This window comes from Octopus bimaculoides, chromosome 5, assembly GCF_001194135.2.
Source record: "Octopus bimaculoides isolate UCB-OBI-ISO-001 chromosome 5, ASM119413v2, whole genome shotgun sequence".
NCBI lineage: Eukaryota > Metazoa > Mollusca > Cephalopoda > Octopoda > Octopodidae > Octopus > Octopus bimaculoides.
In genome coordinates, this window is record NC_068985.1 from 40,042,774 (window position 1) to 40,068,183 (window position 25,410).

A 25,410-nucleotide genomic window follows, 5' to 3' on the forward strand; every position below is an offset into this window, starting at 1 on the left:
GTTAACTATGACCCTCCACCCTTATAAAAAAAATTACCATTTTACCTAAATAAAATATTTGATGATCTACTATAATTATTGCTCCTAAAAAACCCACTACCATCACCATTTGCAGCTACAACCATTAGTTTCACTATTGTAGAGCATTAACCCAACAATTATGATACTTAAATTGACTGATTGGTTCAACTTACTCTAAAAAATAGGTCTAGTGCCTTAGAAACAGAACTCTCCTCATCATCATTATATTATCATTATATATTATTAATATATTTCAAATCTTGCCAGCATCATCTTTGCCTTCAACAAAATAAGTAACAGCCAAGCATTAAGGTCAGTTAATTGACTCCACCTTTCTCTAACATTTGTGACCTGTTAGAAATACTTAACTTTATTATAATAGGAAGGGTAGTAGTAAAATCTGTAGTAAAACATTAAGACTTGCAGTATTTCATAATGTGCTTCTACATTCTGATTTCAAATTCTGCTAGGGCCTACTTATTCTCATTTTATACTTCCCAAGTCAATAAAATAGGCACCAGTTAATTACTGGAGTGGATTAAAGTAGAAAACTGTAGACTTGTGTCTATATTAGAAATCATTATGATTATCATTATTATTATTGGTTAAGAGTAGTGAGTTAGCAGAATCATAAGCATGCTGGACACAATGCTTAGCAGCATTTCTTCTGGTTTTGTGCTCTGAGTTCAAATTCCACCAAGGTCAACTTAATCTTTCATCCTTCTGGAGTCTATAAAGTAAGTACCAATTAAGCACTGGGGTTGATGCAATCGACTGTCCCCCTCCCATCATGTTCAGGCTATGTGCTTATAATAGAAAGCATTATTGGTTCAGAAAGTGATGGAATGGAACAACTGGAGTTCTGGACCAGGTACCACTCAGTATTTCAGTGTTATTTTTCTACATTCTGAGTTCAAACTTTGCCAGTGTCAGTATTGCCTTTTATTGCTACAAAGTCGATAAAATAAGTGCTAGACATACATTATAATAATAATTCACTATATACCAGACAGCAGAATTGGGAGAGTGGTGAACAAACAAAATTACTTAATTTCTTAAGTTCAACTCTACTGTTCAGTTCAGTCTTTTGGGGTTTATAGAATAAGCATTAATTAATCAGGCATTGTGGTTGTTTAAAGACCAGTTTAAATTGTATGAAATATGAATATCTTTGCCAATAATAATGGTAATGATAATTGATTATTTGGTCATAACTCTTCCCCAAAGTATATGGCTTCATACCAATATTAGAAATACATATTAGGTATTACATGCTATAGGAAGAGCACAAGACAACATGTTCTGCAGTATTTAGTTATGTTCCTTTATGTTTTGAGTTCAAATCTTGCACCAAATTTTGGTGTTCATTAAAATAGACAATCGAACCAGCTAGCTATTGACTGGTGTTATTCATATCTCTGTGAATTTATGTGGCACAGAAGATGTGAAAATTGTAATTTGTTTGAGAAATTGATTGAATGTATTTCTAACTGGCTATACTCTCTCTCAAATTCTGTGGACCTTGTGTTAATGAAATTTTTGGTGGTATCTCTGTTTACATTTCACAGCATGCATACTGGTGTTTTTATAAATTAACCGAGTTTGAACAAGAGACATGAAGTTTATATCCCATGAGAAACATGTTCAGAATGTTAGTTGTTCTCCAGAGTGCAATTTTCTGCAACTGCTTGGCATGTGGTTTGACTGGAAACTACAGGCAATAAAAACTGTGTCCATTTTTATCTTAGTGTTTCACATTCTTTTGATCAATGTCCACATTCTTTTGATATTATTAGTAGCATTTAGTATTTGGTTATAGTCTTGAAAGTTCTGAGTTCAAATCTCAGGGAGATTATCTTTGTTTCTCATCTTTCTGGGATTGATGAAAAAAGCACAAGACATGTATTGGGGTTGATATAAATGACTATACCCCACCTGCAAATTTGAAGTCTTTTGCTTATATAATAAATTATTATTATTTGTACTAGTTTGAAGGCAGTAAACAGACATGACAGAATACTTGACAAAAGGATTTTTAGTTAGGTCTCATCCCTTTACTTTCAAAGTTCAAATCCTGCTGAGGCAGACTCTGCCATTTGTCGTTCTATAGTTGATAAAATACAGCACCAGTTTACTGACTTTATCTTTCACTCAAAATGTGTGCCTTTGAGGAAAATTTCAAAATATCATCAATGTAAAGGTGGGGATAACAAAATTGGTAGAACACCAAGAAACAAAAGTTTTGTAGTATTTAGTTACAGTTCTTTCTCCTGCTGGAGTTAGCTTTGTTTGACATGATTCTGGGTTGTTAAAATAGTACAAAGTACTGAGATTGATAATAATTAGCTACATGACTTGCTTCTAAATTTCTGGTCTTATAAAACAATTTAAGAAATTAAAAGAAAAAATAGAATATTACTCTTATTAAAAAAAGAGTACATGCAAAATTCGTAGAGTACCAAACAAAACACACTCTGGTATTTAGTTTTGCTCCTTTACATTGTGTTCAAATTCTTCTGGGATGAACCCATTTGGAGTTGCTGGTGTTTTTTCTCCAACTCCTCTGAGACTGAGCAGACCTCTGATCAAGGACATTCCAGTCATGACTATCTTTATCTTTTTAAGGATATCTAAGATAGTATTATCCAATGTACCCTTCTAGTCTTTTAAGATGTGATTTGAGAAGGATTTGGCTACTATTTCTAGTAAATTGAGCAACTACAAATAAGTTTCCACACTGGCTTAAAACAAGAACCAGGCAATTATTGAGATTGATTTTAATAGACTCTATTATGACTCTACCAGTCTAATACAAATTTAGGGCTTTTTGGTTTTATGATATTTCAGGGTCTTTCAGATAATTTACTGCCTACACACACACACACACACACACACACACACACACACATCTTTGCATATATGTGTACACAATAATTTAAAACTGACTAGACATTATAACTATTTGAAGAGATTTCTATATATAATCCAGTGGCAATGGGTTATTAATATATTTCTATGGCAACATGGATTAGTGAAGTTAATTTCCTCAGCTGCAAACTGAAACATCCTGCATATTTGAATACTAACATTATGCAATCATTCTTTACTTTTTTCCTTCCTCTTCCAACTCTCTCTCTCTCTCTCTCTCTAGTCCATTCTTCCTCAGTCTTTCTCTTTCTTCTGTTTTTCTTCACAGCCTGCCTCTCACTCCATCCCCTCCACCCTCCTCTCTTGTTCCCTGATTCTTGGTTTTCTTCTCTTTTTTTACTTTTATCTCATGTCTCTCCTTTCTCTCTCTCTCTCTCTCATATGGTCAAATACCTCACATTTTACTACAATGAATTTTAGAAATAGTTTCCCTTCCTTATCGCCTTTGATTGTTTCTTTCTTTCTCTTCATTCCATCCCCTAACTCAAACCTTGCACAACCATTCTATACATATTTGAACAGTGAGGAAGACATGCACTACACACAGAAAAAAATATTTAAGAATGTAAATAATATTTTTTTGGAGAACATGTTTTCTTCCTAAAGTTTTCATCTAACATAATTTTAATTCTAATCTACAGTTTCTAATGTTATTGTAATTTAAAGGAGTGTAACATTGATAAGAGTGGTATGGATATTGTTAGTAGTAATTGATGCTGCTGTTGGTATTTCTGGTGATGCTGGTGTTGATGTAATAAGTGGAAATGGTGGTGTTAGAGTCGGTATTTATGCTCTTCTGGTGGTGATGTTGGTGATAAAATTTTGTTACCTCAGCTTAACAGATTTAGTTCTCAGATTTTTCTAAAAGGAGGGCATGTAAATAGGGTTCCTATTAGAAATCCAATAGAGAAGTTGGTGGTTCATATTTTTCCAACAGTACTGGCCCCCATTGATTCTTGAACTTACCTAACTTCTCTCACAAGTCACAAGTGCAGTGAATCAAATACTACAAACACTTACAAAGTACTTTATGTCATCTTTTATATATTTCAGCCATTATATTGAGGCCATGCTGGGGCAGCACCTCGAAGGGTTTGGTTGAACCAATCGACAACAGTCCTTATTTTTTAAGTTTGATACTTATTCTACCAGTTTCTTTTGTTGAACTGTTAAGTTAAAGGGATGTAGTTAAACCTTCCACACAGTTTCCTTCAACCAAAATTCATTCATAAACCATTGGGCTATAGAAGACACTTGCCCAAGGAGCTGTGCAGAAGGATTGAAATTGAAACCTCATGGAAAATTTTAAAAAAACAAGAAAAAGAAGAAAAGGTGAATAAAAAAAAGAAAAAGAAGAGACAGTGAATAAAAAAAATGATCTAGTCTGTTTGGTTGCCAGCATTAATTTGGTTCAAATTGATTACATATTCAGTGTAATGATACACCTTTATAGTCTAATGAATTATGTATTTTCACTATAAATCAATAAATAAAGAGTTATTAGCAATTAAAGTTTGAAAATTTTGGTAATTTTAGCCAATCGTAAGCCACAGACACATTCATGCCTGTTTCCATAGTAACAAGCTGAACATAGGAACTATTTTGTCTGCAAGAAAACATGTGCCTGTTTCCATAGTAATAAGGAAACCATGTAAAAGGAAGAGGCATGCTATGTGTACAAAAAGACGTCATGGGAACATGTACTGTCGATGCTGGCACTGAGAATGCATGGAGTCTGTGTCGGTGAGGAAAGACACATGATTTGAAGGTGGTACCTTTCCTCTTAGGACTGTAGTGCTCTTCCTTTACTCATCGGTTAAGGAATTGACTTCAGTTCGGTCTTGTGTTGAAGAACTGGGGATGAGCTGTAGCACAGCCATTGATGATAACAACTATGTTAGAGAAATATGTGCGAAGGACTTGCTCCATCATCCAATTCAAGTTGGTGGGCCTGGAAAGATTGCTGAGATCGATGAAACAGTTTTCTGAAGCCGTAAGTACAACCGAAGAAGGGTCCTACCTGAGCAGTGGGTTTTGGGAGGAGTGTGTTGCTAGACCAGACAAGTTTTTCTGTATGTGGTACCATGTTGGAATCATGACACACTGAAAGAATGCATACATCACTCACTTCTTCCAGGAACCACAATTTCCAGCAATTTGTGGAGGGCGTACTCACACATTCCTGAAATTGATGGTTACAATTTTGAGCATGAAACGGTGAATCACAGCATTGGGTTTGTTAACCCGAGAGACGGTACCCACATTCAACAAGTGGAAAGTAAATGGACCTCTGTGAAGCGAGGTAATGAACGATGCTGTGATACTCGCCATTCTATGGTAGATTCATATCTCTGTGAACTTATGTAGCACAGAAGATATGAAAATTGTAATTTGTTTGAGAAATTGATTGAATGTATTTCTAACTTTCATTTTTAATTTTAAAAATATTTTCTAAATTTACTGCCTAATGCATGCTTAAATGTTTGCTTTTTTTAAGCATATTTTGTTCACTCTTTTATTTTCATATATAACATATAAACATGTACATCTTTTAGAACATTGTCATTTTATAAGAGTTTGCTGGCAAATTTTTTAATTAACGGAAACATTTATTTACATGAAAGAAAAATACTGGAGAACTTTCATCTAATTCTTCCAAATCTTTCTATTAAAACTGTATTGAAACCATGTAACATGTTTCCACATTTGCATTAAATGCATGTTGAATGCTTAAAACTACAAAATATGTGTTGTTTACTCATTTCTTTTTGCCACCGAGGTGGTTGTGAGGTGAGCTAAAAATAACAGCTAAATAGCGTTTTTAGGCTAAATCTTTTAAGTTTGTGCTATTGCAATGCTTAAAACTACAAAAGACATGTTGTTTATGCTTTCTTGACAACACATGCTATTTTCTGAATGTTTACGACAAAATGTACAGTCACGCACAAAATGATAGCTTCCAAATACTGTTTCCTGACTGGGTGAAAATAAGCAAACTTTAAACCTCTATGACTTTTTAAAAACGTTTTTCTGGAAAAAGTGAAATAACTCCAGCAATTCAGCTTGGAAAAGTATATTATTGTGCCAAATTTTATAATTTTCAATAAACTTTTATTTTTGAAATGCTGGAAACCAACATACTAAAAAAAAATGTAGCAAAATGAAAAAAAGAAAGAAAACAATAGAAGAGAAAAAGGAAAGATACAAAGTTTTTAGAAAAACAATATAGAAAAAAGAAAAAGAAAGTTTACTTTGAATTCTGGGCTTTGAATGAATAGAGTGCTCTTGCTTTTCCCTGGATTTGAAAGCCTCTACGGCGCTCAGGAGGTACACTCAGTGTGCTAACCACTTCTTCAAACCTATCATTTGGTATTGGAGATTTCTGGGATGGACTGTAGGAAAATAAACAAGCAATCAATCAAAATAAGTTAGAAAATAAATAAATACATGGAAGAAAAAATTTAGCAAACACCATACTACAATATTTAGGGAAAGGGTTCACTCCATTAAATCAATCTTCTGACTACTCAGAAGGGTAAAAGGCGAAATCACTTTGAATGTCAAGGGATGTAACTAAATACTACAAGGCATTTAATCCATTGCTCCATTGATTCTGCCAATCCAATAATCTTTAATAAAGAAAAGAATAATAATACTGATAATAACAATAATAACAACTGGAATATTAAGAAGAGGAGAGACAAGAAACCTGCTGGAAAAAGGTCAAGAATCGATGGTTCATCATGCTGTAATGGGGGGGAATCAACGGTCGAGATTTGTGATTTATTCTGATTTTAACAATTCGATCATCTCAACTTACTGATCACATATACACATTTTATCTACTTTAGATAGTAGTAACAGTGATGCCATTAATATGGACAGTCTCTGGAAATCTTAAATCACAATAGAGTAGTGAGAAAAACACAGCAACCACCATCTCAAATGATAAAGATTGATTTCTTCCATTGGTACCAAGATCATACATTTTAAAGGTGGTGGTGGTGGTGGTGGTGTTTATAGCTGAATGAATTAATTCTTCAATATATTACTAATATTAAGGTGGCAAGCTGGCAGAAACGTTAGCACACCAGGCAAAATACTTAGCAGTATTTTGTCTGTCTTTATGTTCTGAGTTCAAATTCTGCCAAGGTCGACTTTGCCTTTCATCCTTTCAGGGTCGATAAATTAAGTACCAGTTGCATATTGGGGTCAATTTAATTGACTGGGCCCCCTCCCCTAAAATTTCAGGCCTTGTGCCTAGAGTAGAAAAGAATATATTATTAATATTAAGGAGGTGAGCTGGCAGAATTGTTAGCACACCGGGCAAAATACTTAGTGGCTTTTCATCCATCTTTACATTCCGAGTTCAAATTCTGTTGAGGTCAACTTTATCATTCGTTCTTTCAGAGTACATAAAATAAGTACCAATTGAATACTGGAGTTGATACAATCGACTTAAATCCTCCCCGAAATTTTCTGACCTTGTACCAATATTTGAAACCAATATATTTACTCTTTTACTTATTTCAGTCATTTGACTGCAGCCATGCTGGAGCACCGCCTTTAGTTGAGCAAATTGACCCCAGGATTTATTCTTTGGAAGTCTAGTACTTATTCTATCGGTCTCTTTTTGCCGAACCGCTAAGTTACAGGGACGTAAACACCAGCATCGGTTGTCAAGCGATGGTGGGGGGACAAACACAGACACACAAACACACATACATATATATATTTATATATATATATACGAAGGGTTTCTTTCAGTTTCCGTCTACCAAATCCACTCACAAGGCTTTGGTCGGCCCAAGGCTATAGTAGAAGACACTTGCACAAGGTGCCACACAGTGGGACTGAACCCGGAACCATGTGGTTGGTAAGCAAGCTACTTACCTTACAGCCACTCCTATTTCACTGAATTGGGCAAATAATGTATTAATTTTTTTTAAACTGGCATATTGCCACCAATTTATAAAAGTGGGTTATAGTCACTAGATTGACACTAGTACATTACTGGTGCTTATCTTATCAACCCCAAAGGGGAATGAAGAGGAAATCTTCCCTGGCAGAATACAAACTTGAAATGTAGACAAAGGAAACTAAAATTTAGTTTTGTACATTTTGGATAGTAGACTTAATATGTTACCTAGTTTAACCCCACTACTTGGCTCATGGATGCTGTTAGAGGAGTCAACTGTTGCAAGCATTTAAGCCAGGCCTCTGGTCTGAGAATAACTTCCTTCTGTGATTAGTGTCTTGGGAAGTGTTATCTAAAAGTTGTCTAAACTTTTGTTACTTCATTACACCATTTAGAAGATGACAAGACAGTGAGAAAATGGATGGACATATAATTAATAAATGGAACTAGGTCAGCAAATACATATAACCAGACAGGATGCTGTGGAACATGGAAGATAATAGTAAGGATTATTCATGAATCCTATCTGTGATAATCTGCAAAAAGTAGTAATGATGGATAACCAGATAGCACTGATACATCACAGAGAACAAAATAATTAAATACAAAACAGTCATGACCGATTTTAACACTGAATAGTTTAACTTTCAACAAGTAACAATAACTTGATAGAGAGTAAGTTAAAGAAAAGAAGATATTAGTTGAAGTCTCTTTAGTTTAGTACATCTAATGTGTGTATGCATGAGAGAGAGAGAGAGAGAGAGAGAGAGAGAGAGTGTGTGTGTGTGTGTGTGTGTATGGGTGTGAATGTGTGTGCATATATACTCTTTTACTTGTTTCAGTCATTTGACTGCAGCCATGCTGGAGCACCACCTTTTAGTTGAGCAAATCGACTCCAGGACTTATTATTTCTAAGCCTAGTACTTATTGTATCGGTCTCTTTTGCCGAACCGCTAAGTTACGAGGATGTAAACACACCAGCATCGGTTGTCAAACGATGTTGGGGGGACATACACAGACACACAAACACACACATATATACGATGGACTTCTTTCAGTTTCCGTCTACCAAATTCACTCACAAGGCTTTGGTTGGCCCAAGGCTATAGTAGAAGACACTTGCCCAAGATGCCACACAGTGGGACTGAACCCGGAACCATGTGGTTGGTAAGCAAGCTGCGAGTATGAATGTACAAGTAAGTGTATCTATATGTATACATGGATATACATAGTGATGGTGATGCAACTGTCCGAAGACGAAAATTATGAGTATGTATATATATATCCAAGAATGACTCATGGGACTTTATTGGAAAGTAAAGTAGAGCAGAAATCAAGTAACAATGGGCTCTTGTGTTATTCATCTATACCAGTCATGAGCAAACTGTGGTCCACGAGACTTTCTGAATGGCACACCTAACGAAAAATTACCACAAATATTTTTTAGTAGTGCAGCCCACCTGATGATGAACCATGTCTTCTCAAAAAAGGTTGCCTGCACTTTACCTATGTCAATCCGAGTTCACAAAGAATTGGAAAATTAAGTGCTGGAACATAAAAGGGGAAAGGCCTATCATTATATCTATAGATTGTGAAGGCAGTGAGCTGGCAGAATCATTAGCTCACCAGGCAAAATGTTTAGCGCCATTTCATGTCTTCACACTCTGAATTCAAAATTTACCAAGGTCAACTTTACCTTTCATCCTTTTGGGGTTGATAAAACAAGTACTAGTCAAGCACTGGGGTCAACAAAATTGACTTATCTCTGCCCCGAAATTGCTGGCCTTGTGCCAAAATTTGAAATCTTTATATCCATAGATTGTATATTATATCCACTTTAGTAAATACTGGTAAGTCTGAAGGAAGAATGTTTTAAGAGTTCACACACGTATGGTAGATGCAGTCATGTAATTCTGGCTTTAGTCACACAGCGTGGCACTTTGTGCAAGTGTCTTTTATTATTAGGCTGAACAAGGCCTTGTGAATGGAATTGGCAGATGGGTACTAAGAAAAAAAAAACTCACCATGCATGTATGTGTATACACACATACACACACACACACATTATATATGTATGTGCATGTGTGTGCGAGTCCCTTTGTCTATTCTCAACACATTGCCTAAGTGAAATGGTGTCTTTGTTTGCATTCTTTGCTAAGTGAAATTCCAATTGTGATGTGTGCATGTCAGTATCCTCATCATCATCGTTTTAACATTCATTTTTCTTTGCTCGCATGGGCCAGAATTTTTTGAGATATGGCCAGATATATATGCACCTACACATGCATACATGCACACACACACACAAGGTTCTTTCAATTTCCATCAATCAAATCCTACTAATAAGGCTTTGATTGAGTAGGGAGCTATAATATTGCCCCAAAGTGCCAGGCATGGCATTGAACCCCAAACCATATGGTTAGGAAGGAGACTGCTTAGCCACAACCATTTGTGCTCACACACACATGCATATCCAGTTACATAGACACATGTTACTGACTTGAAACTAAAATACTAAATGTTCAAACAGACATAAATAATGTTTATACACAAACATATTAAATAATGGAGAAAAAAAAACAAGAAGGAAGAGAGAGAAAATAGTTCTTTCCATTCACTGGATATCAAATTTGTTCAACATTGAAATAAATAAATAAATAAATAAAATTGTAACAAATTTTCATACAGCATGAAATTCCTGTTCAGCAAAAAAGACCAATTGTGTATATCTCAATTTAAAGAGTATTAAAAAAATTAAATAATATATATTACAAATGTGAAAGAATTTTAAGAATTTGTAACAATAATAAAGATAAATAAATAATACAAATGCAAGTACACACAAGAGAGAGAGAGAGAGAGAGAGAGAGAAAGAGTGTGTGTGTGTGTGTGTGTGTGTGTGTGCAGAGACAATAATTTGAAAACCAGTTTGGAATATAAAAATCAACATTTCCAGAGAGGAATGTGAATGAAGCAAGTGCACGTCCAATATCCATGCTGGCCTGGGTAGGACAGTTTAACAGGGGTTGACTAGCTGGAGAAATGTCCAGGCTCCATTTGTCTGTTATGGCATGGTTTCTATGGCTGGATACCCTTCCTAACACCAATAATTTTACAGAGTGTAGTAGGTACTTTTATGTGGAACTGGCACAGGTGCTTTTACATGGCACTGGCATAGGTACAGTTATGTGGCACCAGCCCCCATGAGCCTGCAAGATTAGGATCTCTTGGCTGAAAGAGGGATGTAGAGGACATACCTGTGTGCTTGGATAGCCATAATTTTACTTAACTTGGCATGCCTTCTCAAGTAAAGCAAACCACCAGAAGTCTTAGTCCCTTGTCATCCCCCACTCTCTCTCGCATATATATTATATATATTATATATATATATATATATATATATCATCGTCATCATCTGGTGAAACCGGATGGCAACACCAGGCGCCAAATTAGACTGGAGCCTGGTGTTGCCATCCGGTTTCACCAGTCCTCAGTCAAATCGTCCAACCCATGCTAGCATGGAAAGCGGACGTTAAACGATGATGATGATCATCATCATCATCATCATCACCATCATTTAATGTCTGTTGTCCATGCTGGCATGGGTTGAGCAGTTTGACTGGGCTGGCATGCCGGAAGGCAGCACCAGATTCCAGTCTGATTTGGCATGGTTTTCTATAGCTGGATGCCCTTCCTAATGCCAACCACTCCAAAAGTGTAATGGGTGCTTTTACGTGCCACCAGCATGAGTGCCATTTGCATGACACTGGGATGCGTTTACATTCCACTGGTACAGGTGCCAATTTGCATGACACCGGTATCTGCCACAACTGCAATTTTGCTCAGCTTGATGGGTCTTCTCAAGCACAACATAATGCCAAAGGTCTTGGTCATTGCCTCCATGAAGCCCAACACTCAAAAGGAACCCATCCACCTTGCCTTCGTGAGGCCCAACACTCAAAAGGAACCCAACCAATTTGCCTTTGTGAGGCCCAATGCTTGAAAGGAACCCAGCCACTTTGCCTCCGTGAGGCTCAACATTCAAAAGCTGTTCTTTACGTGCCACCAGCACAGGTGCACTTGGCTTGACAGGTCCTCTCAAGCACAGCACATCGCCAAAGGTTTTGGTCACCAGTCATTGCCTCTGTGAGGCTCAAAGTTCAAAGATCATGCTTCACCACCTCGTCCCATGTCTTCCTGGGTCTACCTCTACCACAGGTTCCCTCCGCAGTTAGAGATCGACATTTATTTTTACACAGCTGTCCTCGTCCATACCAGTACAGTCGTCTCTCTTGCACACCACATCTGATTGCTCTTATACCTAACTTTTCTCTCAAGATGTTTACATGCCATTGAACATGCACATTGACATTGCACATTCAGCAAAGCATACTGGTTTCATTTCTTTCAAGCCTATGCATGTCCTTGGCTGTCATAGCCCATGTTTCACTGCTATGCAGTATAGCTGTTCGCACATAGGCATCAAACAATCTGTCTTTCACTCTAAGAGAAAGGCACCCCTACTACTAACTTGGTCACCTAGATAGCAGAAGCTATCTTACTATCTTTAGCTTGTCCCTCTGGCAGATGATGGAGTCTATTTTCTGTGCATTTTCAGCATTTATTGCACCTGTGCACCTTCCACATACAAAAGTTAGTTTCCTTGTTAACCTTCCTCTGATGTTGTTGCACCGTGTCCAAAGCTTACACTCATGGAGTTTCTACCTACACCTTTTCAATGGATTGAGCAGGGCCATCTATCTGAAGGGATTTGTGATTTGTCTGCCTTCCTACTTACTATGACTTTTGGTTTTTCCCTTTGATTCTAGACCTTGCTTCCATACCTGGAACTTCTTCAGTTAACAACAGGTAAAGAACAAAATGCTTTTGCAGTGTTTGTGTGAATTCATAATTAGCAAATTTTAATCAATCAAGTGATGTACAGGAGGCTGACTGTTATTAAGTAATATAAAGTAGATTAGTATTTTTATCTAGAATAAGTACTAGGCTTACAAACAATAAGTCCTGGAGTCGATTTGCTTGACTAAAGGCGGTGCTCCAGCATGGCCACAGTCAAAATGACTGAAACGAATAAAAGAATATAGTTTGAGTTGTAAATGAAATAATTAACATTTAATCATCAGTATACACTTGTCTGTAACCAAAGTGATGATGCTGTACATGCAGATGAAATGAGTTTAATACAACAAAATTTGACTCACAAGCAATGGCTATGAATTTTAATTTTAACACTTTCTCATTCTGCCTTGTATTACTTACATCCACCCTGATATCAAAAGGATTAAACCTTACTGGCTTGGTCTACCTTACACCAAACTACTCATTTACAAGTTTCAGTCAGCAGGCTGAGGCCATGTTGGAGCACCAGCATCATGTGTATATTTTCTAAATGAAGAGTGGAGGCAAAATAAATAAATAGAATTTACATATAAGCAACAGGAATGTAATAAACCCAGGAACACAATGATTCATATGAAAGAGAATCAAAACTGAGTAACTGAGTGCTCTCTTTTGACTATGGTATTTGAGCCATTTGTGTTTACATCCACACTGAATTTAAATTAAATAAAACTGAGTCAACAAAAGACTGTCTGAATATTTGTTTGACCTCTGAGAAATAGCAACCAAAGAGCCTTCAAATCACAGCCAACTGTCTTGATAAACAAGACACTTATTTGATAACATCATCCTAGATACACTATGACTAAATAAAAGTAAAGAAGATCACAGCTGGAATGCCTTTAACTATATATTGCTGTATTTTGGTTGACTTGTGACTGAACATCATCATCAACAAGTAAATACAATCTACTGTATAAACTACTCTGGTGGTGTTGCATAGATGTGATCAGCTCTGCTCAAGAAGACCCCATGGAAGTAAGATATCAAATAAGGTTTATAGTGAAGACCTTGTGTCATAGATGTGAATGCACTTCAAGATGCATGGCTTGGACAGTGCCAATTAGCTTATAATACATAGGGTTTGTGTATGACTTAATTTTGGTCAAATAGAGAAATAGCTTAGATATGCATGCTCAGAGATGGGAAAAGAGAAAGGAGAGAAAATATTGATGAGTCAGCAACAGATTATTTACAAAAGAACAAAGCAACATTGAAATTGTATATTGAACACTGACAGATCGAAGGAATGTAGATGTTGCAAATCTAAAAACAAAAATAATAATAAATAAAACAAATACAACAAAATGCAAAAAAAAAACAATAATAATAAAATAGTGAAAGTCAGAGTGGAAGAAAGAAGAGTATTACAGAGAGAGGCAGGCGTCTGCTAGACAAACAAAATAGATCAATAAATTGTAATTATTATAATAATATTGATAATAGTAGAATGTTTGTAGTGGGGTACAAGAAAATGAATTGGATTGCCACCATGTAAAAAAAAAAAAGAAAAGAAAAAGATAAATGGAGACCAAAATGAAACAAGGAAAACCTGTTTAAAGTTGTATGATAATGTTTGGGGAATTTACCGTTATTGTTAATCCGTATTTTTTTAATATGTAATTTTGACTTTAACAAACAATTTCAGAGACACATTACACACAACATGGTGAAAAAAGAAAAAAACTGGAAAATTAATAAATATAAACACATTTAGCTTTCCACCATGCAAAACTGACAAGGAAGGTGAGCAATAAAATACTTGGCACTGGTGAGAGAAGCAACATTAGTCATGCATATAGGACCATTCTATGTCATAAGTTCAATACCAAGTTAAGAAATATAAATTAAATATGATAAACCATAACTAAAGCAATAAAATTTTGTTTTAAACGACCATTTTAATTTTAAAATTATAAAAATAAGGAAATTTAGCTTGAAAATCTAATTGATGTCATTAAAGACAATAGTTTTTGATTGGTTTGTGTATCTCTTTTACTCTTTTACCTGTTTCAGTCATTTGACTGTGGCCATGCTGGAGCACTGCCTTTAGTCGAGCAAATTGACCCCGGGACTTATTTTTTGTAAGCCTAGTACTTATTCTATCGGTCTCTTTTGCCAAACCACTAAGTGGCGGGGACATAAACATACCAGCATTGGTTGTCAAGCAATGCTAGGGGGGGACAAACACAGACACACAAACACACACGCGTATATATACATATATACGACGGGCTTCTTTCAGTTTCCGTCTACCAAATCCACTCACAAGACTTTGGTCGGCCCGAGGCTATAGTAGAAGACACTTGCCTAAGATTCCACGCAGTGGGACTGAACCCGGAACCATGTGGTTGGTAAGCAAACTACTTACCACACAGCCACTCCTACGCCTATATATGTGTGTTTTCGTCAGAGTAATAAGGGCAATGCCCATGATCTTTTTGCAAAGTCCCAAGATTGATGAAGTGTGGGTGGATAGGAGAGAAACCAGAATTCAGGGGTTTCCAGAGTAGGATGCAGCACATCAGTGTATGAGATTAACCTCAGACTTGATGTTGAAAGCTTATAACAAATTGAAATCTTCTCAAGGCACCGAAGAGCTAGGTAGTAATATTAAATTGAGTTATGAAGTTCCAGTGGGATTGAACCCAGAACCATGTGGTTGGGAAGCAAACTTCTTACCACACTGCTATGCCTGACTTTTAAATCAAAATTTAATATAGTAATTTTATATTATTACTATAATTGTTTCTAACACATTGATCAACTGTCTTTAGGTTACACCAGATTAAAAGTTTAAACAAATGAATCCTATGGAAAGATACATTAATACCCATGGAACTGATGATACAGAAAGGTCTTTTAACAAGGTCAACAATTAAATCAGAAGCGGAAATTATAAGAATAAAACAAAATTAAACAAAGAAAACAAATAATAAAAATAAAAATAGGAAATAAATAGAAATGAAGACAAAAAATGAAAAAGCACAATTAAGTTGAATAACTGAAATTTTGTTTTATGAAAGTTATAAAATAACCTTATTTGTTTTGCATTTCTATTTGCCTTTTTTTTTTTTTTACCTCAATGAAATAAATTTAACAATAATTGAAATTTCTATTTCTCAGGCTCAAGCCCCCATAATTATATTGGAAAGACATTGAGTGAATGAGACTGTGATGTTCATACTTTTCTTAAGATTATATCAACAATAAAAGTAAATTGACTCCATTTGAAATATCAATATGGTTACTGCTATTGGAGGAGGTTGGGGTAAATTGACTACATGATATATTCCCTGACAGTGTTGATGTATGCATGTGTGTGTTTGTGTAGATGGTATATAGATTGACTATATACACAGTGATAGTGTCAATGAGGGTGGTAAATTGACTGACAACACATTCACCAACAGTGAGTGTATTGTCAAGGTTAAATTACTCCTTTATCAAGATAATGTTACAAGAGGTGAAGCTGGGGTGAGGTACCAGACTATCAGTTTGCTGAACAAAGAAGAAATGGTTCATTTCCTGTGACCAACTTTGGTCTGTGGTCTGTAAGACAACCACTTAACCCTTTTGTTTCCATATCTCTGTTGAAATGTACAGATTCTGTTTAAAGTAATTTTGAAATTAGAAAAGAATTTAAGTAAAAACAACATTAATCATTAATAAGCTGGTGTTTAGAACCTAAATTAACATGAAATTAAGGTGGACAGTTTTAATTTAAGAGGGGAATTTTATATCATAGAAACAGAATTTCAGGTGGAATTGGAATCAAAAGGGTTAAACCTTACTGGCTTGGTCTACATTACACCAAATAGACACTATATATGAGTAGATGCAGCTTACTGTTGTAGGTAGTGGGAACACTGTGTAATTATACAATTAAGATGTACTTTTTTTAACTTGCAAAAATGTTGAATTTATAAAGAAATGTAATCAAATGTTGCAAAGTATTTGGTCCAGTGTTCAAGTATTTCGGATCTTTTTTAAAACGGGGGCCACATTTTTCATTAACAAAACACTTTGAAACTTAGAACACTGGTAGAATGTGTCATATAAAACATCTTTTTCTCTTAGTCTTCTTAAAAAAAAAAAGAAATCCATAAGTTATTCCATGTTAAAGTTGTCGTATTTCTGTAATTTCAACCAATCACTGACGTCCATTCAGCCGATATACATTAAGTGCCGACTACATAAACAAACGATTCTGAAACAATTAACCCTAACCCTAACCCTAGGGTTAGGGTTAGGGTTAGGGTTAAAGCAAATTTAAAATGAAAAAAGCAAATAAAACGAAGGTATGGAGATTAAATACGCTTTACATCGCTTAATCAGCCAAAGGAGTAAATATAAACAACTGAATACTTGTCAGTGATTGGTTGAAATTATCGAAATAAGACAATTTTTTACATGAAATAAATTCGAATACAAAAATATTTTTCTGTTCTATAACACAAAATAAATAAGTATACGAAGTTTGAAAGTCTTTCCGTACCAAAAACACTACGTAAAACATTAATGAAAAATGTGGCCCCCGTTTTAAAATAGATCCAGTATTTCTGTTACCCAACACTCTTCTTATAATATTATTAATTTATTTACTATTACACAGGTACAGGGCTACACATTTCTGAAATGACCCCAATACCTATTCTGACTCTAGTACTTATACTAATAATGACACTTATGTGCATGTGTTTGTAAATATACATAATTAAATAAATAAACACCGAGAGCAAACATATGCATATTATTAAGATAGCAACACTTGCTAAACAACAAAAACAACAGCCATAGAAAAGGAACAACACAGCTGGGTGGGTTCAGCCACTGGAGGTGGGTGCACAGAGAGGGAAGGATTTGCTTTTGTCTTAGCTTATACTTCCACTTACCCAAAATCTCTAGAATAGGAAATTATACGAAGTGGGCTCGCTTTACTGAAATGGCAAGAAATAAGGAAATTTGGCATTCAATTAATTATTCATTTACATTATTATTACAACTAGTATTATTATAAAATTCAGAGACACAAAATTTGAAGGAGCTGTAAATATGATCATGGCATAAAGGAAAAAATATGAAGCATAGACAGACCAAATACGATGAGAGAAGATTTAAAAAATGAAATACATGTATCAAAAAAAATATAATGCAAATCATATGCAAATAATGAATTTCAAAGGCTTCCTAAAACTTGTAGGACTGATATGGATGATGTTCGGTTTAAACATTTTGTTCAACATCTACAAATGGGAGAGAAATCCAGAGGGTTGGCATTTTGAGAAGGAAGGATGTAGTAAAGTGGTTAATGTGGACTTAAGAGTATGGATAGTGAGAAAAGGGAAAACCTATGTGTTGAGTGAACATAGGGGAGAGTGATGTCTAAACTCGGTAGTTCCAAGAAGACACCATTGTAGAAGTAACAAACTAGGCAGAGTGAGGAGACATTCCTTCTAGTGAGTAGATAATTCCTTGTCACATGGATAGCTTTCTTTTGGATGCAGTGTGTGTGTGTGTGTGTGTGTGTGTGTGTGTGTGTGTGTGCACATGTGCAAGCATGCACATATGCATGTATACATGTATTTAATTAACAGTTATGGCATCCCAGATGTGTAATGCATTTTGGATCTTAACTGGGATTTGTAGAGTCAGGAACTGATTAAACCTGAAGTATTTCTTGACCTTCACGAGGAAGACTTGTATTGTGAAACCTATATTAATTAATGAGTTAGGAAAACTCCATAAGAGTGTCTCAAAATATTTACCTAAACTATATTTTAACCCTTTAACCACATTTCTGTTTCAATTCATTTAGAAAATAATCAACGATCTGGAGAGATTTTAAAGAAAATTAACTTTTCATTATCAAAGTAGTGTTTGAAACAGGAAAAGATTCTGATATAAAATTACAATGGAAGGCTTTAACTTAAACCTTTTATCTTTTACTTGTCTCAGTGATTAGACTGCGGCCATGCTGGGGCACCACCTTGAAGAATTTTTAGTCGAATGTAACGACCCCAGTACATATTTTTTTAAAGCTTGGTACTTATTCTATCAGTCTCTTTTGCCAAACAGCTAAGTTACAGGGACATAAACACACCAACACCGATTGTCAAGCAGTAGTGGGGGGACAAAAACACAGACACAAAGACATTTTAAAATGGCTCATTGGGTTAAGTTTTCAGATTTTCTTTTTTTTCTTTAGAATAGAAAGAAGATAAAGTGGAAGAGAAAAGTAATGCCTGTAGTTTAAAGGTGATAGGGATAACTGATTTTGACGTTTGTGCCATTGAGGTTAATGCGTTGAAGGATGTAAAGAGGGTGGAGACAATATTCATATAGCTAGTTCAGAGCAGCAGAAGATTGAGTCAGTAAGAATTAAGTGCTGGCCATGAACAGAGGGCAACATTCAATACTCTAGCAACTCAACCAGCAGCAATTCTGCATAATCACACCTACAACCAAGTACTTACATTCATGACTATGCATACACAATCATGACAAGAACTTTAGTTGTAGAACTCTGAGTGATAGCATATTAAACAACAGTTGAGAGGCCTGTGGTTTGTATTCTGCCATAGGTATTATGCTATGTTCTTTTCTACTCTAGGTACAAGGCCCGAAATTTTTGGGGAGGGGGGGCAGCAGTCAATTACATCAACCCCAGTATGCAACTGGTACTATATTTATTGACCCTAAAAGGATGAAAGGCAAAGTCAACCTTGGCGGAATTTGAACTCAGAATGTAAAGACAGACAAAATACCACTAAGCATTTTGCCCACTAAGCATTTGAAGAGTTTCATTTACTAATATCAATTCCAGTACTTATCTTAACCAGGAAACTGTTTTATCAATCTCTGTTAATTCAATGGTTAGACCACAATTTTTGACAGTAAGCGCGCGCGCACACACACACACACACACACACACACACACAAGGGTGTTCCGTAACTTATTCAGGCTGATCCAAGTGCCTGTAGCTTTGGAGTCTTCCTGATGTCAATCCAGTTCATTGGATGATGTAAACTGGAAAAGAAAAACAGACTACTTCCTGAAATGGCATGGACAGGAGCATACAACTAGTTGATTGATAGATGAAAGCATATAATTAGCTGGTTGTCAGCTGACATTACAATACATATAATCTTTAGCCATGAGTCAGCAGAGAAAATATGGGGGAGGAGATGAAAGGGATGAGGGTATATGGATAGTGATTGGGGTGGCAGTATCATTTCCTATTTTAAAAATTACTATTTGCTGGAAGCGTACAATAGGTATGGTAGAGAGAAGGTGAAGGAGTGAATTATGACAAGTCTTTAACTGATTAGTGAAATGGTAAAATGAGTTGGCATGGGACAGAAGGGGCAGGGTATGATCTCAACAGTACTGAGAGCTATACCTAAAATCAATACCAGAAATGCAATACCAGGAATGTGCAACACAGTTTGGAATATGAAGGTTTGGTATTCACTTTGATGCACTGTAATTATCAATCTGTCATGAAAGACCAAGACTCACCTACACATAAATTTACATTGACGCGGCAACATATACATCATACAAAGCAAGGGAAATTTGATGATGAAGCAAAAAACTAACAATTAATTAATCAGTTAATCAGTCACTCAATATAAATGTGTTTGTGTGTGTGTGTGTGCATACATATATATAAACACACGTCTATACATACATATACATGTATGTATATATATATATCTGGGTGTGCATATATACACACACACACACATTCATACACATGTATATTATATGAGGGGTAGGGGTGGGACTGAAAAGCTTTCTGACTTTAAGGGTATCGCAAAAGGCCTAGTTGGAGGCCCAACCTTTTGAGTTTTTTTACAGGGCTTGGAAAAACTGAAGGACTGATGCAATAAGTGTGTGAATATGTTGAATAAAATCATAATTAACTGATCCTCCTGTATTTTCTTTTATCCAAAGCCAGGAACTTTTCAGCACCCACTCATATAAAAAATATATAGGCATATATGCACACATAAATAGTGAAAAAACAGAGAGAAAGTGAGTAAACACTAGAGTTCAAAGAAACTAGTCTTGGTCTGTGTCATAAACCAAGATAAGATTGTATAATGTGAAGAGAGGTGAGGTTTAAAAAAAAACCCATCCCTCCCTGAAATGTCAATAATCACCCCCACCTCATGATGATAATAATAATAATAAATTGTTGTTGTCATCGTCATCATCATCATCACTGTTTTATGTCCCCTTTCCATGCTAGAAAGAGTTGGATGGGTCATCATGGTCAGAGTTAGCTTAAATTTAGGGGTACTACTCACTTAGACAGATTAGGGGAACCCTATCTTGAACTTCATCTTATTCACATTACATAAAAAGAGTCAATTCAAAGAATGCAAAGTGTGAAATTCAAGCAGTGACCAAAATTCCAGTTTAAGTAAATATATTTATTTCTTTATTGCCCACAGGGGGCTAAACACAGAGGGGACAAACAAAGACAAAGGGATTAAGTCAATTACATCGACCCCAGTGCGTAACTGGTACTTATTTAATCGACCCCCAAAAGGATGAAAGGCAAAGTCGACCTCGGTGGAATTTGAACTCAGAACGTAACGGCAGATGAAATACCACTAAGTATTTCGCCCGACATGCTAACTATTCTGCCAGTTCACTGCCCTTTAAGTTTAAGTAAATATATTAAATAACTGAACACCATGTATTGAGGGCTACCTTCATTGTGTATGTATGTCAGTGGGAAGGTTTATATTATCAGTTTCAGTCACTGGACTGCAGCCATAATAAGGTTCTGCTGTCAAGGGTTCAGACAGTCATACTGATCTTGACATTTATCTAGGTTTTTATGTTAAAGCTCTCTTTTTTTGAACCACTGGTACAAGACATAAAGAGACACAATGTAATCACAAATGAGTTTAGATATGTAAATATAAACATGGGCATTAACATGGACAGTTGCACGCACATACACACACAGCTATGTAATTGTGTGTGTGTGCATGTGTGTGTGTGTGTGCACGCGCGCATGCATGTGTGTGTATGTGCATGCATGCATGTGTGTGTGCATGCTGAAATTATATCCCTCTAGGATATTAAAAAGGAAAGAAAATGAATTAAAGCAAAAAAGAGAAAAGAAAAAGTAGCAATTTACTTACGTAAATACATCACAATGCTTTCTGGCTTCTATATCTGCTTCTTCAAGAATCTTTTTCCTACGCCTTTCTTCGTCATAAAGTTGTTCCTGATAAGGGAAATATACTTTCTCAATCATGGTTTTTGGGTTGTTTTTTTTTTTTTTTTAAGAGAGAGTTTGTTGGATTTTTTAAAATCTAAATTTTAATATTTAAATGTTTTTATTTATTTATTCTAAAAAAACATTCTAGAAATTGATTTAATTTCAAATTAAAATTTTCTATTTTACTAAACAGGGAAACATTAAAAAATAATATATCAGTGAATTCCTCAAAGTAGATTTTGCAGCAGGCAGTGTTTAATTAATCCCAGTTTTTGGCAGCTAGTTCAAAAGTTTATATATTAACTAAGAACTTTAGTACATGGATCAGACAACTATGATGAACAACATTAATATCATTAAACCCCACTACTGATGGTTTTTAGAAATGAAATCACTGCAATACTTAAAAAAAAAAAAATAGTCTCGAAAATTATTATCTTTCAGTCCATGTAGTATGTCAGTATGGCTCTAGCACTGGTGCTACTACTTTCAAGTATCTCTTCCAACTGATGCTGTTTGTTGAGCAAATTATCAAGTTTGGAAGACAAGAACGAGGCCAATATATGTTAATATATGTTAAATGTATTCCTATGTTCTAACAAATTATCATACAAGCTGTATCTGTGAATAAAAGACAAATTTACCTATCATTTCAATGGACATGTACTCAGGAAGTTGACAAACAAAACTAGAACAAAATCAGCAATCACAATTGTGACTGCAATATACACTCTATATTTATATGTCATAGTTTTTCCTCCTTGAAGGAAAAAAACAAAAACAAGCATGAAAAATCTCCAGCAATTTATCTACCAAACATTGTTCTGGGTTTGAAATCTGTAGTATGCACACATGTGCACATATATACACATTAGCAAATAACTGAGTATGTGAAGTGGGTTGATCATGTCACTATACAGCCAATTTGGATATTAGTATTGTAAATAAATATATGCCGATGACATCTCACAGAAAAACAACTTCCACATATATTAAACATGTGCGGTTCTTTATCGGCCAGCCATAATCTTAATACGCATTTGATGCTGTATATGTTCTCAGTCAATTAAGAATGGTGATTTAAAAAAAGCATTTGTTAATCTGCTCATTTCAGATATAGATCATAGAAATATGCTGTCATGTTGTCTATCCATGATTTGGGGACTTTACTGAAAGGCAACCTACAATTTGTGAATGAGTCAAAAGGCTTTAGCCAAAATATTGTAAACATAAAGGGAGAGCAACTTATCTACTGCTGTGACTTACGTACAAATGTTATCACCATCATCGTTTAATGTGCACTTTTACAGACTTGCATGAATTAGATAGAATTTGAGTCAAATTTTCCTATTACCAGCCCTCACCTGCTTCCAAGCAAGGTAATATTTCCTCATAGTCAGATATGTTTTTCAGAGAAGACTGAAAATAAACAACATCACTCATATGACAATGGCGTTCATATACAGCCATCATGTGATGTCAAAACAAAGGTACACACAAACATACAGATACACACACACACTCTCTCTATCTCACATGTGCACACTTTCAGCAGGCTTATTTCAGTTTCTGTCTACCAGATCAACTCACAAGGCTTTGGTCAGTCCAAGGCTATAGCAGAAGTCCCTTGTCTGAGATGTTACACAGTGGGACTGAACCAAAGTTCACATGGTTGGGGATTAAGTATCTTCATTATTCAGTCACATCTGTGCCTATATAAAGGAGATGCACTGATATTATTATTGATATGCATTATGGATTTTTACAAGGATAGAAAAAACATTTATAAAAGTGTCTGTTTTTTTTTCCAAGATCTAAGATTGTGTATATGATATCAAACACCATTTAGTGAATTTTAAATGTATAAAATGTTACCAGATATAATTTTGTGTGTTTGTACATTTATATACACAATACCCCCAACAACTTTATTGCAAGTCTTAATCACTCGTTACTGATTTAACTTATACCCCACCCAAAATATTGCCACACCTCACATTGAGAGAGACAGGTGTAGATGGTTACGTGACAAGGATATTAAACAACTGACATTGGATAATGTCCATGGCCAAAACATTTAACAATCAGATGACCCAGTGCACTTAGCTAAAAAGTAGGTGATGCAGGATAGGAATATTTTGTTGCTCTAACCAACAGTGGGGATGGGACTAAAACTGCTTGGGGTTTTGTCAACCTAAAGTACTGAATTCAATTCCTTCTGTGGGAAAAGTTCTGCCAATCTGACTTACTAAGGAGAGAAACCGGTATGTGGTTAAGCAGGCCACTTCACAACTATGAGGTTTGGGGTTCAACTACCTTTAGTGACATATGTATGGAGAGAATTAGCAGCTTTACTTGTTGTGGATGCAGTACAAGGAAATCTACAAGTAAATCTAAGCAGCTACTCATTGTTGAATGACAATAATATTTGCATCTAAAAGGATCAAGGCTACAAAATTTGGGAAAAGCATGTAGTTGATTCAACTAATTGAAGCATTTGACTTGTAGTTACTTTATTGATCTTGAAGAATGAAAAGCAATGTTGATTGTGGTGATATTTGAACTCAGTATAGAAGAGAGGTAGTAAATACCACCAGGCATTTTGTATAATGTTCTACTACTGTTCCTGCAAATTTACCACTTTAACAAGAAAACATCTACAGAGCCATTCAGCTGCAAATCTCAACAAAGAGAAAACGAGCTAGTATGAAAGCCAAAGAAGATTGTAAAGCTTTGGACTAGAAATGGAATGTTTGTTTTTAGTTGCATGAGTTCAATCTAACCATGTAAGGAGAAAGAAAGAAAAAAAAAGGGAGAGAAAAAGAAAGAAAGAAGAGCTAACATCAACTGCAGACTGTGCAATAAGCACAAAGAAACAATTGGCCATATAATTTCTGGCTGCCTGGTTCTTGTAGAGACAATGAATTCACAGACAAGTAAGCAGCTATGTCCATCAGGCAATGTGCCAACAATTCAACATGAAAAGTAGTAGGGAAAACATTCATCGAATCTGATAATGTAGGACATTTCTGTCCAGTCTGATAAAAAGATGAAAATGAACTTTGCTTCCCTAAATCATTATCAGACAGAAATGGGAAAATACGTACTCTGCAAAGCACCTCAATTCCACCTGGCATGGATAATGCACAAAATGGTGTGTGTGTGCATATGTGTGTATATCTATATATATATATATAACGTGAGAGAGTTCTTTTCTTCCTTTTTTTTGGCACTTTTGCTATGAATTAAATTAATGAATTCAACGGGATACACCGTCTGCAAGTAGTTGGGTTCAGCATATTATCCTCTATTTTCTAATTGTTACACAAATTTTGGGTAAAACCTCCACTTTTACCCGCTCCCATTGACTGCACCTAT

The 25,410-nt window shown here is 35.5% G+C and overlaps 1 protein-coding gene across 16 annotated transcripts in view; it reads right to left on the reverse strand.

Annotated features, from left to right (window-relative positions):
- The window catches only part of LOC106869124 (sorbin and SH3 domain-containing protein 1), a 482,929-nt gene that overhangs the window by 17,537 nt on the left and 439,982 nt on the right, over window positions 1-25,410 (reverse strand). For 14 of the 16 annotated variants that reach the window (XM_052968338.1, XM_052968340.1, XM_052968337.1 and 11 more), the window contains 4 exons: window positions 21,953-22,038; window positions 17,683-17,727; window positions 12,881-12,949; window positions 6,201-6,341 (listed from right to left, as the gene is read on the reverse strand). In XM_052968338.1, the coding sequence (XP_052824298.1) occupies window positions 6,201-6,341; window positions 12,881-12,949; window positions 17,683-17,727; window positions 21,953-22,038 (341 nt within the window). The remainder of the gene's footprint in view (window positions 1-6,200; window positions 6,342-12,880; window positions 12,950-17,682; window positions 17,728-21,952; window positions 22,039-25,410) is intronic. The other 2 variants (XM_014914674.2, XM_014914675.2) reach the window with 2 other exon arrangements.